The following is a 14571-nucleotide window of genomic DNA, read 5'->3' as shown; positions in this document are numbered from 1 at the left end:
TGAGCCACAGCACGGCAGGAAAAAAATAAGACCGTCAAACCCCAGGAATCTGTAGGACTGGGTAGGAAGTATGTGTTGGAACAACTTTTGGAGGTTGTCCTGAAGGATGAGAAGGATATTTCTGTCTGGGTAAACAAGATACACAGGCAGGCAGCATAATCACATGGAAGACAGGAACCTGAAGCAAAAGAGACAGTGACCTTGCTACCAGTTCCCCAGAAGGATGACTGTCCCTGCCTACCTCTCTCTGTGGTGATGCCCTAGCATTATAGGAGTCCCTGGCCACACTGTGTTCACAACTATGCCTCCCCAGCAAGACCTACCTGGACCTGCAAGGTGCCTGCACACATGCAGATTCACTTAGTTCTCTTTATAGCAGTAAATGGTTTACAAGCCAGCACCCCCTCTCCCCCCCGAAACAAAAACAATTGCAACATGTACCTGTGTAGGAAAGGGCAATGTTGCATCACTTTTCTCTTTTTACTTTTATATGCCAGGACAACTGGTGATCAATAAAGCAGCTGTGAAAATGCTGATTTAAGTGGAAGGATGAAATTCAAGTAGGCTGAAGGAAACATACCAGGGAAAAATTACCTGGCACTATCCATTTGTTCACTGGGAGAAACAAGATGCTGTACCAGAGCTCATTTCTTGATCCTTGTTGCTGTCTTTCTGCTAGAACTGCACCAAGCATTGTGTGTCCTAATTCTCAAACCCTGGGTGGCTCTCAGGGTGGGGGTAATCTGGGCTAGGTTTTGACACCTTCCTCTTTATCAGAGAAGTTGTTGCCCTTGTGGTATTGCTGACGTTCTCTCCCTATGGTCCCATACACTGTCCTTGGAGGTGTCTGCCATTAAGCTGGGGGTCAAAATGAAGTTTCCACCTAGGATTGCATAGAGCTCATTAGTGAACAGCATTATTAGGGGACACCCTCAGATGTTTACTGTGAAGAATTACCCAGTGGTATGCTTGTTGAAAGGTTTCTGATGTGGTCAGGGACTGGCTTCTGCTCCTTGCAGATTGCCTGGACTACATCCCTGCTGCAGTCTCCATAGTAGACTTACCATTTTTTCCCTGTTGCCATGGAGCTGGGGTTGGATATAGCTCCAAAGGCTGTGGAAATCCAAAAGGTTTTTAAAGTGGAAGGCTGCTTTGAAGGGGGGGCACTGGGCTTCAGATCAACTTGAATTTTGGCCAGAGGCGTTTGGGCTGGTGTCCAGTGGTCTGTGTGAGGAAGTGCGGGATTGCTGTTGGAAGACAGCAGCAACATGGAGAGTGTCTATGCATACCTTCTGCCTGCTGTCATATTTTTTTGCATGGAGATGTGCTGTTAACAGTGGCAGCAGAAATCAAGGACTCTGGTATCTTAGAGGAAATGTATACATGAACTTATATTGCTAAAATGAATGTTCTGTCAGAGAAGCGCTGTAGTGAATTGTGCCCATAATGCAGACCTGGAAATATGAGCCACTCTGGTCACCATGTTCATCTTTGTGAACACTGGCAAGCTTGGTCCAAGTTTGCTGTTTGCAATGAAACAAAAACTGGGAGAATAACGTATGAGCTAGGTCTTGATCATGGCTGTTTTTCAGTGCTTTGCTTTGAAATGATAACTGGGGCTAGAGGAGCAATGATAGGGACTCATTCTGTGATTTCAGTGCGATTATGCTGTGGTACAGAATTGAGCCCTTGGTCCTTTGTTTATTTTGTCCTTGTCACTACAAGTGTGGTGTTGTTTTGTTCCTTGAATTCCCCCTCATTCCTCCTACACATCATTATCTTTCTTTAAAATATAAAAATGCTGTGTTTATTTGTTGGTATGAAAAGTACACAAGCTGCATCAGTCAGTATCCCAAAGCCTTTAAAACCAAGCAATCTTTTTCACTATCATCAGGACAGTAAAGCTATCCTAAACCTTATTCCCAAGACTTTTTTTACACAACCTTATTGCACATACAGCATACAAGTTGGATTAAGGCAGCTAGTTACATAATATTTGGCAATCGTGCTTGAGTGAACTTTTCTACCTGTTAGAGCAGAAAGTTCCAAAGAGAATACTGTCTTGCATTGGTTTATTAGGCTATAAAGATGTATCATTCATGACGCACTGATGAAACTTTAAGATTCACCTCTGCATACAGGGCACATCTACACGTCGCCCTGTGGTGATGTAGTCATGTGCTACAGCAACATATGCCATGCTACAGTGACATAGTGATCATGTTTGTCTACATGTGATTGCCAGCTATGTAGCCATAGCAGCGCACTTCCTGGGTATGACAGACCACTATGGCGACGTAGCAGTGAAAGCTACCCATGCGCTGTGTGCATGGCACAGTAACCACCCATATTGCCAAAAGGAAGTACTAAAGCATAGTGCTGTAGCAACGTTGCCGAAGGGTGATGTGCAGACACACCCACAGCCTGTCAAATTTGACTTGTCTATGACAGTCAACTTAGCCATGTTTATACATGCCCTGAACAAGCAAAATACTAGCACACAGACTTGCATCAAAAATAAAGATAGGGAAACAAGATCCAGGTTAACAGTTTCCCCACAACCAATCATAAGCTTCCATCTATCATGGATCAGTGTACATATGTAACATTTACAAAAAGCTTGAGCCCCATTTTCAGAAGTGAATGTCAGTGGGACTTAGGCTTTTACATCAGTCCTGAAAATTTTAACTTCCAAGTGTGTTAGTGATAATGTGAAACCTTCAGCACTGTACTTGCTGAGTCTGCACTGTGTGAGACGGGGATATACGTGCAGTATAATATAAAGAAGCAACCACCTGATGTTTTCAGTAGAGAGTGGATAAGGAAATTCTAGACCAGTCTACATTTTAGAGAGGGGAAGAAAAAGTGTAAAGTTACTTTTTCAGTCATTTTGTTGCACTACAGCTCACCGTACTTTTACGTAATTCCCATACCTCTCCAATTACTTGGTAAGCAACTATTAAACACTCTCCACTGTCAGGCACAGTGCTAAATTAACAGTGAGTGAGAGAGAGAGAGAATGTATTGAGAACATCAGTAATTCTGGGATACCAGGTTAGACGCTAAACATGCAATAAATGTGCAAGGCTGCTGATGGTAATGGAGAAGGATGTGTCTGCAGCAATATGAATTTTCATTTCTCCCTATTTCCACGGCATCTCCAACGCTTTTAAACAAAAAAAACTAAAGGTAGGCACAAATTAGAACACAAGATTCAAGTCCTTCAGTCTTTGTGGAAGTTCTGACTGAACAATATTTCTTGGCCTTGTGCCAAAACATCCACCTTAATGTCCCTGTTCTTTGTGAATGTTTGGATATGGACCAAAATTCTTCTTGGAGCCATTTGTAAAAAGCCTCAGAACAACTTTTAACAAAGTTTAAAGTTACAAAAATTATCTTGAAGTAATGACTAAGTCCAGTGGGTGTTGTTTAAAAGTTCTCACTATTTCATTTGAACAAGTATTCCATATAACATGGGGAACACTCAGGCTGTGGGATACCCACTAGAGCTGGTGATCTTTTACCTTTCAGTAAAAAGGGTAAAAGAAAAATGTTAACTCTGTTCCCTGTATGTGAGAATGGCAAGGACTTTTACCCATGTCGAACAACTGTTTCTGGACAAGGCATCTGTAAATGTTACTATCCGTTCTGCATTATTGAACAAAACAGTAAACACCATAATGGGTCAAATTAATTTCAGCTTTAATTCCACTATATCTGGGCTTCTGTTGTAGTATGCCTCAGAGGTATCTATGGGTGTGTACCGAAGATGCGCTTTTCATGCAACGAGGCAGCCAAAAGTGCTCTGTAGCCAAACATAACAAATGTTCAGGGCTGCAGAGTGCTTTAAAAATGTTGGATTTTATGAAAAGTTAAACCTCACTTGGTGTGGTATCAGATGAAGGCACTTTAGGGCAGAGCACCTTAGCAAACTTGTGTACAGGTTCCCATTGAGTGTGTACAGGTTCCCACTGAGGGTTTCAGTTGATTTTGCCCGCATCCCAGGGGCCTTTGTGGGGCTGGGCTGGTGCTTGCAGGTGAGGACCAGATCAGCCCAGCCACATGACTCCCTGGGCTGTCACAGAGAAAAAAACAGAAAAAGCTCTCTCTGCCCTGTGCACCTGGGCAGGGGGAGAAGGGAGCCCCTCTGCCATGTGCCCCTCCCCCACCCCCCCAGCTACCCCAACTGCGGGGAGCTCGGCTGGGTCCATGCAGCAGAGGTGGGAACGGAGCCCTCCCACCCCCTCGCCCCAGTTCCAACCATGGTAAAACCAAGCTGGCAGCTACATGCTGCTGCTGTCAAGTGGCTCTGGTGGTTGGGGTGGGAGGGGAGAGGCTCCATGTCACAGTCCTCCTTTCTACCCTGGCTGGGGTGTTGTGGGGGGGAGCCAGAAAGGGCCTGTTCAGTGGGACAGGCTCTGTTCTCCACACTCTTCTGCCCCATCCTCTTAACAGTGGCAACATGCAGCTATGGCTGGAGCCATGGGGCCAGGAGGGGCAAGGACAGAGCCTTTCCACCCTGCCCCCCCTGGGCCTGGTTCAGCTCCTCCCAAAACCCCAGCAGGGGTATCTGGAGGGACTCCATTCCCTTCTGCTCCACCTGTGGCTGTAGTAAAGCTAAGCCGGCAGCTGCATGATGCTATTATGAAGAGCAGGGGTGGGCAATTATTTGAGTCCATGGGCTACATAGGGAGTTTTGGTGAGCTGTTGCAGGCCAGATTAGCATCCCCACATCCCACACAACAGCTCACCAAAACTCTCTAAGTGGCCCCATCCTGTCTGTTTGGCCACATGCCAAGCTCACACAGGTCCCAGCCAACCTCTGTGGAGACACTGGGATCGTTGGGTGGTAACAGCACAGGTCCAGGGCCCGGGGCAGAGCCACAATTCATTCCTTGCACACCCCTGCCCACAGAACTGGCATGTGTTATAGGGGCATGTGGGTGAGCCTGGCTGGGTCTGCAAGGTGGTTGGGGCTCCATTCCCCCCACCCCCCAGCTGCAGGGATGGCAGCTGGGAGTACCATCACCTCCTGGCTAGGGCCAGTGCCGGCAGGCTTCAAGCCTCCATACCCAATAGGCGTATTGAGTTCAATGGTGCTCTAATTACGGTACATTTGTGTTAAGCACTGTAGAGTGTCTTCCCAGCAGACTGTTTAAACATCTGTACATATCCTATATAACCTGTATTGAAGGGGTGGGATTTTATTGAAAATGTAAAGGCCTTTTTGTAAGTTGTGTGTATGTCCTTCAGAACTGGAGGGGGCAAAAACACAGCAGACATTTATAGAGGCATTAGCCTTATGTAGTTTGCACTAATAGAAGAGTAGTTTAACCCTAATACAAGTTAGAGACACATGACTATAATGCGGTTTATTTACTGTTATTGAGTCTAATTAAATATATACTATCAATTTGAAACATTACGTTTTTTTAAAAGGTGTGAATACAGTTTCAGGTGCTACCCCCTACCCCTCAATCTCTTTGCTCTCTTTGCTGTTTTTTATAAGTTTACATTTTACCTGTTTTATTTCTCTCCTATGTTGAGCTATGTAAGATAAATGACAGGAGATACTGGCTAGCTATGGCTCAGATGCTGCCTCTGTGTCCATTAGCACAGATCTCATTGATCTGGGATTCCATCTGGGCTCAGGAATCCATGTCAGCAGATCCCCATGGAGGATGAGACAGAGAAAGCAGAGGATAGAGAAAATAGTGAAATTTACTGTAGGTAAAGTGCAACGAAAAGCATAAAATAAATGCACTGAAAAAAAGAGAGACTGTTTTTCCATTTCAAGTCCCTTCTATTAAAACATTCGTAAGAATTACTTACAATAGCAGAACAAGAGCAGGTAAAATATTTTAAAGAAATCAATATGGTGTGAAAGCTGACTATTTTTGTAAGAATGTGAGACTCAACTACTCAGTGTTATAAAGGAAATCAGAACACAGCACAGATGACCTGTCCTTTGTACAGGACCTCAAGAAGAGATCCTGTGCCCCGCTACACAGTGCACTGAAAATTAAGGGGATTTACAGAATTCATTTGTCACCTAATGGTAAATATTTGGGGAAGGCTTTGTATTGTCTACAAAGTCATTATATTAATTTCATAGCAGAGGAAAGAAAAAACTGTACAATACTGCATGCCCTGTAAGTAAATTTGATTTCTAACCTGCCTGCAGCCCAGAAAGGACCAGATGGGGCCATCATTCCCAATAACTACTGTGATTTCTGCCTTGGCGGCTCCAACATGAACAAAAAAAGTGGCCGGCCAGAGGAGCTCGTGTCATGCTCAGACTGTGGGCGCTCTGGTAGGTGACTCATTCTTGCAAATATCTAAGACAAATTAATGTATATGCTTTCCTTCTGGATTTTTTTAACATGTTTGGAAGTGAGGTGAATTGGTTTGGGAGTTACTTATTGTTTGCTTCTTTTCTGGAACACCAAATGTCCTGGATTCACATTTTTAAGCTGATGGGAATTTTTTTATATATAGATGTATACATAATCGCACGTTATATCTACTGGCTGCGGTGAAGATAAGTACACATATTAGTTCTCATTGAAATGGAGGGAGAAAATCCTATGACAATATTAAAGGACGGGCTCTGTGTTCCAATGCCATAATTACGAATGTAAATTACTTTCAAGATTTATGAAAGTTGCATGATGAGCATTTCCATTGATTACACATTTCATGCATTTCTTCATCCAAAAAAGAAAGAGAGAGGAAATTACAGGGTATGGATGGGGGGTAGCTGTCAAGAATTATCCTCTTACAAGATGACTATCATTAATTTTGTTTAAAGAGGTTTTTATTTCTCTGTTTTCTTCCCCTCTCTCTTTTAAAATGTAGGCAATTGTGTCTTTTCCCAGCCTGAGTTGTCTTTATTTCTGGGTTATTGGGTTTTTTGTCCCAGCTGAGCTGTTATTTTTAGCTAAGGGAGGGAATGGGGGTCTCTAATGACAGTATATTCCAGCTTCAATCCACATTTCTAATTGTGATTTCCTTAGGGTGGAGGATAGGGGCACATTGATTATAAATCAGAAAACAAAATAAACCGTGCAATTTGAAACCTTCAAAATTGCTGCTGCTTCTGCTTTTTATTCTGGGAAGTGTTTGCTTGGTACTTGGCGAAGTATAATGTAGAGTTTTCTGGTACTGAATAATGGCCTGCTTATGCTCACGTTGACATTAATAGCAAAACTCCTATTAAATTCCATGGGAGCAGGACTAGGCTTTAGTGACAGATGTCCTCTATAGTTATTCTGACTTCTGAAGCTATCTTGAGCTGATGATGATTGGTCATCAGAGGACAAATGGCAAACCTTGGTTTTCTAAAGGCTTTGCTACAAGTACTCTGCATTTACTAACACAAGTCTTTTTATGCTTTTGTGTTGACTTCATAGTAATTAAAGAACGGAAGCTCACATTAGCTGTGGTGGCATATTTGAAAGTGAATCTTTTTTTCTCCATTACCTTGGTTGTTATTTCCCAGCCTAGCTCATTTCAGAATTGTCTCAGTCTTGCACAATGATAATTTTTATGTTGTGTAGGTGCTTGTTGTGATGATTTTATATTTACCTTTAGAGCATGACACAGATACTCTAGCCCATTGGCTTCCTTATTGTAATAGAGTATGTAGGTCTACATGTAGCTGTAATGTGCTGTAATCTGTGCATGAACAAGTCCCTCAAACCAATTCAATTAAACACTATTCGTATACAAATTCCCATCCACCCATGTCATTTACAAGTGATCTCCAACTGTGTGATAGACATGTGGTGACAGAGGCCAAGATGCAACCATGTATATCTTTATAAAATGAATGATTCTTTTGTGGCTGCCATCTTTGCTTCTCTTGGTAATAGAGGCAGTTTTCTTTAGATCGGAGGTGGGGCCATGAACATTTATTTGCTTCTTCTCTCTATACAGTCAGAAAAATCACATCCCTATGGAACAGTTCTTTACATTGGCAATTATTTTATTATATTCTTTTATTTTGGAGGAACGAGATTTGATTCTTTATTTCTTAGGCATTATAGTGTATTTATTATCTAGTTACTTCTTTCAGCAGAAGGGGACCAAGCCATTGGTTACTTAACATCATCATATTAATGCTTCTGAGTAATAGGCGAGCCTTCCCCTTCAAAAACAATGCTTTCATTTTCCCAGGGACGTGCCTTTCCCTGCCTTTCTGGACGAGGGATTCTGAGAGATGCACCAAAATTACCTAGAAGATTTGATTCAGAGGGGAAAAAACAAACTGCAGTTTTAAGAATGTCAATATTTGACTTTTCTTTTAAGAGATTTTTTTTTTTGTGACTGATTTCTGTGCTGAGGATTTCCTGCTTCGTAGTGAAAAGCTGGACTGAAAAACTTTTTCAAACTTTCTAGTTTTCTCCAAGAGAGATGGTCTTTTATCATTGCTGTTTTAGCTGCTGAATTGTGTAGATTTGTTTTCTTTTTTTTAAGAGCATCTATACAGGTTGAAAAATACAACATGTTTATTTTATTACTACTTAGTCTTTACAGTGTTTTCACTTTGTTCTTTGTTTCATGTTAGGGTCAGGGGCAGAAAGTGATAGGGATGAGAATTTAAAAAATAATCACAGCCAGACTGATGACATACCTAATGGGTTGTTATTCTGCAGCAGTAAATTCATGACAGTTGATGCCAATCTGAAGGACAATCATTGTGCTTAGAGCTAACAGCTTCTAATTATTTATATGGTCTAAGAATCTTCTATAAATTGATCAAAGTAATCAAGAAAAAATATTTTTAAAGTATTTTGAAGAGAGGAAACTATCATTAACCCTTTCGCTGCCATAGCCACGGGCATTTGTGTTATTATTGTAGATCCTCTTTTTTCTTTAAAAGAGAAACCAATCCTTTTTACTTCTCTCTTACTGCTATTCTACTGTGCTATGTTGTTGTTAAGGTGCACACATGCACGTACCTACAAGATTGATAGTTTGAGTTGTTTAATAATAGTGATAAAAAATAATTATGATGCCTGTTGCTTAACGCATGTGCTGATATATTCATCATACATGTCAGCTCATTTGGGAAGAGAAAGCAGGAAGGAGGAAGCAGCGCCAGTACGCACTACGGAGGACTTGTTCGGTTCCACGTCAGAAAGCGACACCTCGACCTTTCACGGCTTTGACGAGGACGATGCAGAAGAGCCTCTCTCAAGCCGCGGAGGTGGCCGTGGCAGCAGCTCTCCCTCAGCAGATAAAAAGGGCAGCTGCTAAATTAACCAAACCAACATACAAACTCTGAGCAATTTGCTGTCCTTTCTACTACTCTGATTATTATTGCTACTTTTTTCCCCCCCTCTGGGTGTGTACACTGAAAGCACAAACATATAAAACTATAGACAACTACTTTGAAGAAACAGAAGGTTTTGATTATCTTTTTATTTTTTCATTTTAATTTGTTCCCTACTCCCTCCCTGCCCCTTGTCTTTTTCTTTCTGGAAACCTGAAATGTGGATTTACTATGTTTTCAGTTTTTTTTTTAAATAATGAGCAGAGTTGATTTTCTCATCTTATAATATATATTGGTGAACCACAAACATGCAGATGGGTTGGAGAGCAGAACCCAAATAGTTTTTTTTTTAATTATTTTTATTTATATATTCTATATATTATTAGGAAAAAGACTTTTTAAGTAAAAAAATCAAAAAAACAAAAAGCAATGGACATCTACTTGATTATAGTACTGTTTTTAGAGAAACCACTGTGGGCAGATTGGATCAGATGGCAAGGAAATCCTTGGTGTGATGGCTTCTGCAATGTGAGAATTTGCACTTACTGTAGCACGTGGAGTTTGTGACTCCCCTCTTGTACTCCTGCTACTTCCACTTTTAACAGCTTGAGAACACAAGCAGTTCCAATGAAGACCATGCCATTAGGGAACATGTTTCCATCCTTCCTTTGGACACCATTATACTCATTAGATGTACTCCTCCCTGCACCTCTTCATCTTGTCTTCACTTCATTCTGATTTTTTTCCCCTTCACCTTTCACCTCCCGGAGAACAATTTCCAAGCACAGGGATGGAATATAAATGGCAAGTCACAGACTCTGCAAAGAAAAAATGGCTAGAGGAAGTGAATCATGGAAGAAATGAAAAGGAAAAATACCTCACCTCTATTTTTCTTTCCTTTTTTTAAAAATTCATATATTTTGTTTTTATGTCAGCCCAATTTTATCTCTCTCTCTAGTGTCTTGTGAGGCACTTTGTTTTGCTTGTCAGTAGCTTCCCTTGAAACAAACCAAAGCAATACTCATTAAAGTCCCAAGTTCAGTGGAGAAGAGTGACTCCCTTCCAGCAGCTCCCTCCAAGGAATGAGGAGATGTGTGGCAGATTCAAAAGGTATGTTCCAACTGTTATGTATTTCTCCCACTATTAAATCTCTGTGCCTTGTAATTTCAACAAACCATTGATTGAGTTTTATTATAGGAATAAGTCCTTTAAGGTGAATTGTCTGATAGTTTTGTGTCTTGGGCTGCCTCCGGTCCCATGTGAAGTCAATGGATAGGCCCCAGTATGTACAGTGAGGTATAAAGCACACCCAAACATCCAGTGCATAGATTCTATTTTTCAGTCCTCAGGCAGGCAAAGCTTGCATTGTATGGATTCAAGGATTAGGGTCTAAATATTTTTTCTCAAAGTAAAGTGCCAACAAAAGTTATACAAGGTGAATTCCTGACCCCATTGAAATCAGTGACAAAATTTTATGTTGACCTCAGTAGACCTTGGATTTCATGGTAAATGTAATGAAAGAGAGGTGCCTTTGTTACAGAATTCACAATATGAACTACAGCAGTGCCCTGTTGACTTGAGGGGCACATGAACAAATCTTATCCAAAAGGACTTTTAAAGTCAGTGCATTTCCCTCTGTGTTTTGCTGGAGTAATACAACATTTGCAATGTGTATTTTTTTGGCTTCTTCAATCTTTTTTGCTATAGTTCTACATTAAAGTAAGCTTTGATTTTTAATTTTTATTAGGATTCTGGATGTGTTGTTTCTTTGTATTTTAATACTTTTCTTTGTGCATTGAATAAATAGTGGCCAGATTCTCCTGTTACATGTACATGTGTAAATCCAGAGTGACACCACTGACTTCTGGATTCCTTTAAGAATCTGCCATTAGGACTGAAGAAAATTGTACTGCATAAAGTTATAAAATAAAACTTATTAGCATATGCTAGCTAGTTCATGTCTGACTCATATTCATGGAGGAGGACAGTCTCCTTTCAGGCTTCTCCATGTTGATATTTCTTTTCTTTTAATACTCTGTTGGACTATGTTCCTGCTGCTGCATTAAGTCATATTATAATCAGTCTAATATCAGATCGATGGTATTTTAACAATGTCAATGAAATGTGCCTTAGCTGATAAAACATTTAACTTTTACCATAATCATTCTATTTTGCCTGAAACAATACATGAAATAGTTTTCTAGCATTTTGTTTCCACAGTCAAGAATTTGTGAAACTCTTTTGTACTTAAAAAAGCTCAAATCCCAGCTTGCTTCAGACCATGAGCCACAAGAATAGAGAGAGCTGGGTTTTCCAAATCCTTAAAACAGTATACTTGTAGTATCCTTCTTTTGCTTATCTGTTATTTTATTTGTGTATGCTAGAATTCTGACTTTAAAATCTAAAGACTGAAAGAATGGAAATTAGGATGGAAGATATTACAGAACTAGGAATGAATCAAGGCCACAGTTATAATTGGCAGAGTTGACCAAATTATTTTCTTATTGACCCAAATTTAAAACAGTAAAGTCAGTGGAGTGCCTCTGGATTTCATGTTAGTGTAACTGACAGTACTTCCATAATTTCAGTACTTCCAGTCCAGTACTTTCATAATTTCCAAGATTTAAAAAGGCAGTTATAAATTGGTATCTAACGGATTGAAAAAAATCAGTTTATAAAGCAATTTCTGTTGCTATCCTTGCCCTTTAGAGTCTTTACTTCACTAATATTTATAGGTATAGTCCCATTTTCTTTTTTTAAAAAGTCTCTTCTCTGGTGCTGTGTAAAAGGCCCATATAACAGACAAAGCAAGCAGATATACATAAAGAGTTTTCAAATGTGATTTATTTATTTACAAATAAATCAAGTAAACTAAAATGAGGAAAATATTTCTAGCCTCTCTCGGATGTAGCAGTTGTACAGAAGGCTAATAGGAATTATAGCAGGTAAAATCATTTCAAAAAGAAGTTTGATTTTGTCTTCTAAGTTTGAAATAAATTAAAGTTCAAGGCCTACCTGAAACTAGGATGATCCATCAGATGTACACCTGTTCCCATAACCAGTGATATGCCCAAGAGTGACATGATTGGAAGGAGGTCTTTGATCTTTTAACCCAAACAACCAGTTATCTGTTTGTATCTGGTTCACAAGGGCCAGTTTGTGGCTCGAATCCAGAGGGACGCTTAAATGCACAGCTTGGGAGCTGTGGAGGGACAACTTGGTTTTCTGTGCTTCCAACACTCCTTTCAAATAAATGCAGACCATTAAAACAGTTGAATGTATTCTGAAGGAGAAATGGTTCATGGGCATAATGTGGAGGATTTAGGTCAGGGTGTCAAAGATATGGCTCATGGGTCAGATCTGGCCCAATGAGCCCTAAGATCCATCCTGTGGGTCCCAGACCAACACCATCTGCCAGCTCTGGCCCTGGCCCCGCATGCTGCATGCAGCACATGGAGCTGGTCTGGTGTAGGCTATGTGCAGCGTGTGGGGCTGAACCAAGTGCCATAGGTGCTTCATGTGGCACAGGGGGCTAGTCCAGAGCAAGCACTGCTTGTGGTGCCCATACTGGATTTGCTCGCTCTGTGTGTTGGCTCTGAGGCTGGTTTGGATCCAGCCTCTTTGATCGGCCACACACACACAAGAGCCAGCATGCGCAGTCTAGCATGGGCACCACAGGCTGGGTTTGTGCACAATCCCTGGACTGGAGCTGGCAGTCCAGGCTGTGAACTGCATGAAGTACCCACACCAGACCAGTCCTGTGTACTGGCTCCGGTGTATGGGGTCAGTCTGTGGATTCAATCCAGCCTGTAGTTCAGCTCTGTGCCCCTCATCCCTCCCACAGAGCCAGATGAGTTTGACACCTGAAGAAGAGGAAGACCAGTTAAAACTCAATTTTAATAGACTGAGGTATGCTAGAACCTGTTTCTGTTCATTGTCTAGTTTTTAGTCTACCAGAATATGGTATGCTACACTGACTGAGGCTCACATAAAGATACCTGAACTAGCTTGAAACTAGCCAACTTGAATACTGCTAGAAGCAAAGCCATGACAGCATAGAGCTCAGCTTGAGCTAACTGCCCAACTATTTATCTAGATTTTGAATTGTTTTATTCCTATGGCTATGTTGTCAGCAGTATCTAAGGTGCCTAGTTTAAAGATAGCTTGGGGTATGTCTGCATGAGCTGCAGTTACTGTAGTGTATACATGACCTAAATGAAAACTGTTTGGCATGGAGACCTTGTCTTTGGACTTGTCTGCACTCAGGAACCTTTGCCATGGAAACCTGGCCTATACAGTTACATCAGCAGAGCTCCATAGTGGAGATGTGGCATATGCCATGTGGCATAAAGTTTTATCTGTTAGCATAGTTGCACTACCCCCCATATAACAAAGGCTTTGCTTGGCAGAGCGCTCTTCTGTTGGCATTGCTTCATCCTCAGCAGAGGTTGTGCTGGTGTACAATAAGTCAATAAGTGTGTGTGAAAAGATTATATTGCACCATTTGCTAATCTAGCCATTCCAGCAAAATTTTACACAGACACGTCCTTATTCTATGTGAGCAGGGCCCAGCACATTGTGGATATGCCTGGAAAACAAATAATAATCAAAGCAGTCATGTATAAAAGCTTGATTTACATTTGCAAATGAAGTTATTGTGACAATACAGGTCATTTTGCCCTTTTAGTAACCTACCTTAACAGCAAGTGGGCATGTGTGCCCACCTGTACAACAAGTAGGCATGTGAAGCTCACATGTTACACAAAAATACTAGCTAAAATTAATTTTCAGTGGTGTACAGAATCCCTGGTTGCTATTTTTATGCCATTAATGTATGTAGATTCTCACTGGGATGATCTGGCCCTGAAAGATGAAGGAAGAAAAGCTGAATTTACTGGGGAAGAGGGCAATATAGTCACAAGACTTTTTCAGATATGCTCATGAGTGAGAGAATGAAGGGAGGGAGAGTTCTATGGCTCTTGGTTTAATAGGGCAGGCTGAAAGTGGAGTTGAAGCCTCTGACCAGGAAGTCACTGGACAGAGAACAGAGCAGTCATAGCAAGATGGAGGTGTGTGTGTTGGTGGTGTGGGTGTGGAGAGGGTGACTGGGATCAGCAATGTAATCATATTGATAGAGACTGAATGTAACAGAAGGACTAAGGTGGAATGAAAGAAATTGTGAACACAGAGAGGAAACTCAGAGAGAGCAGTGCATTGTGAAACCTATTTTCAGAGTATAGCTGTAAATTGATCATTGATCCAGAAGTTAAATACATACATGGAAGCTGAGGGAG

The 14571-nt window shown here is 41.2% G+C and overlaps 1 protein-coding gene across 13 annotated transcripts in view; it reads left to right on the top strand.

Moving 5' to 3' along the window:
• DPF3 (double PHD fingers 3) overlaps positions 1-14571 on the top strand; it is a 210376-nt gene that overhangs the window by 148866 nt on the left and 46939 nt on the right. For 12 of the 13 annotated variants that reach the window (XR_002103955.1, XR_002103951.1, XR_002103954.1 and 9 more), the window contains exon 8: positions 6185-6313. Coding sequence is in view for 3 of the 13 variants with exons in the window: in XM_019551349.1 (XP_019406894.1) it covers positions 6185-6313 (129 nt within the window). In the remaining 10 variants the exon portion in view is untranslated. Of the gene's footprint in view, positions 1-6184; positions 6314-9064; positions 10388-14571 lie in introns of all 13 variants that reach the window. The other variant, XR_002103956.1, reaches the window with a different exon arrangement.

Source organism: Crocodylus porosus, unplaced genomic scaffold, assembly GCF_001723895.1.
Source record: "Crocodylus porosus isolate Cpor-Errol unplaced genomic scaffold, CroPor_comp1, whole genome shotgun sequence".
NCBI classification, from domain to species: Eukaryota; Metazoa; Chordata; order Crocodylia; family Crocodylidae; genus Crocodylus; species Crocodylus porosus.
The sequence above is the reverse complement of the archived record's forward strand: the minus strand, read 5'-3'. Positions and strand labels throughout refer to the sequence as shown.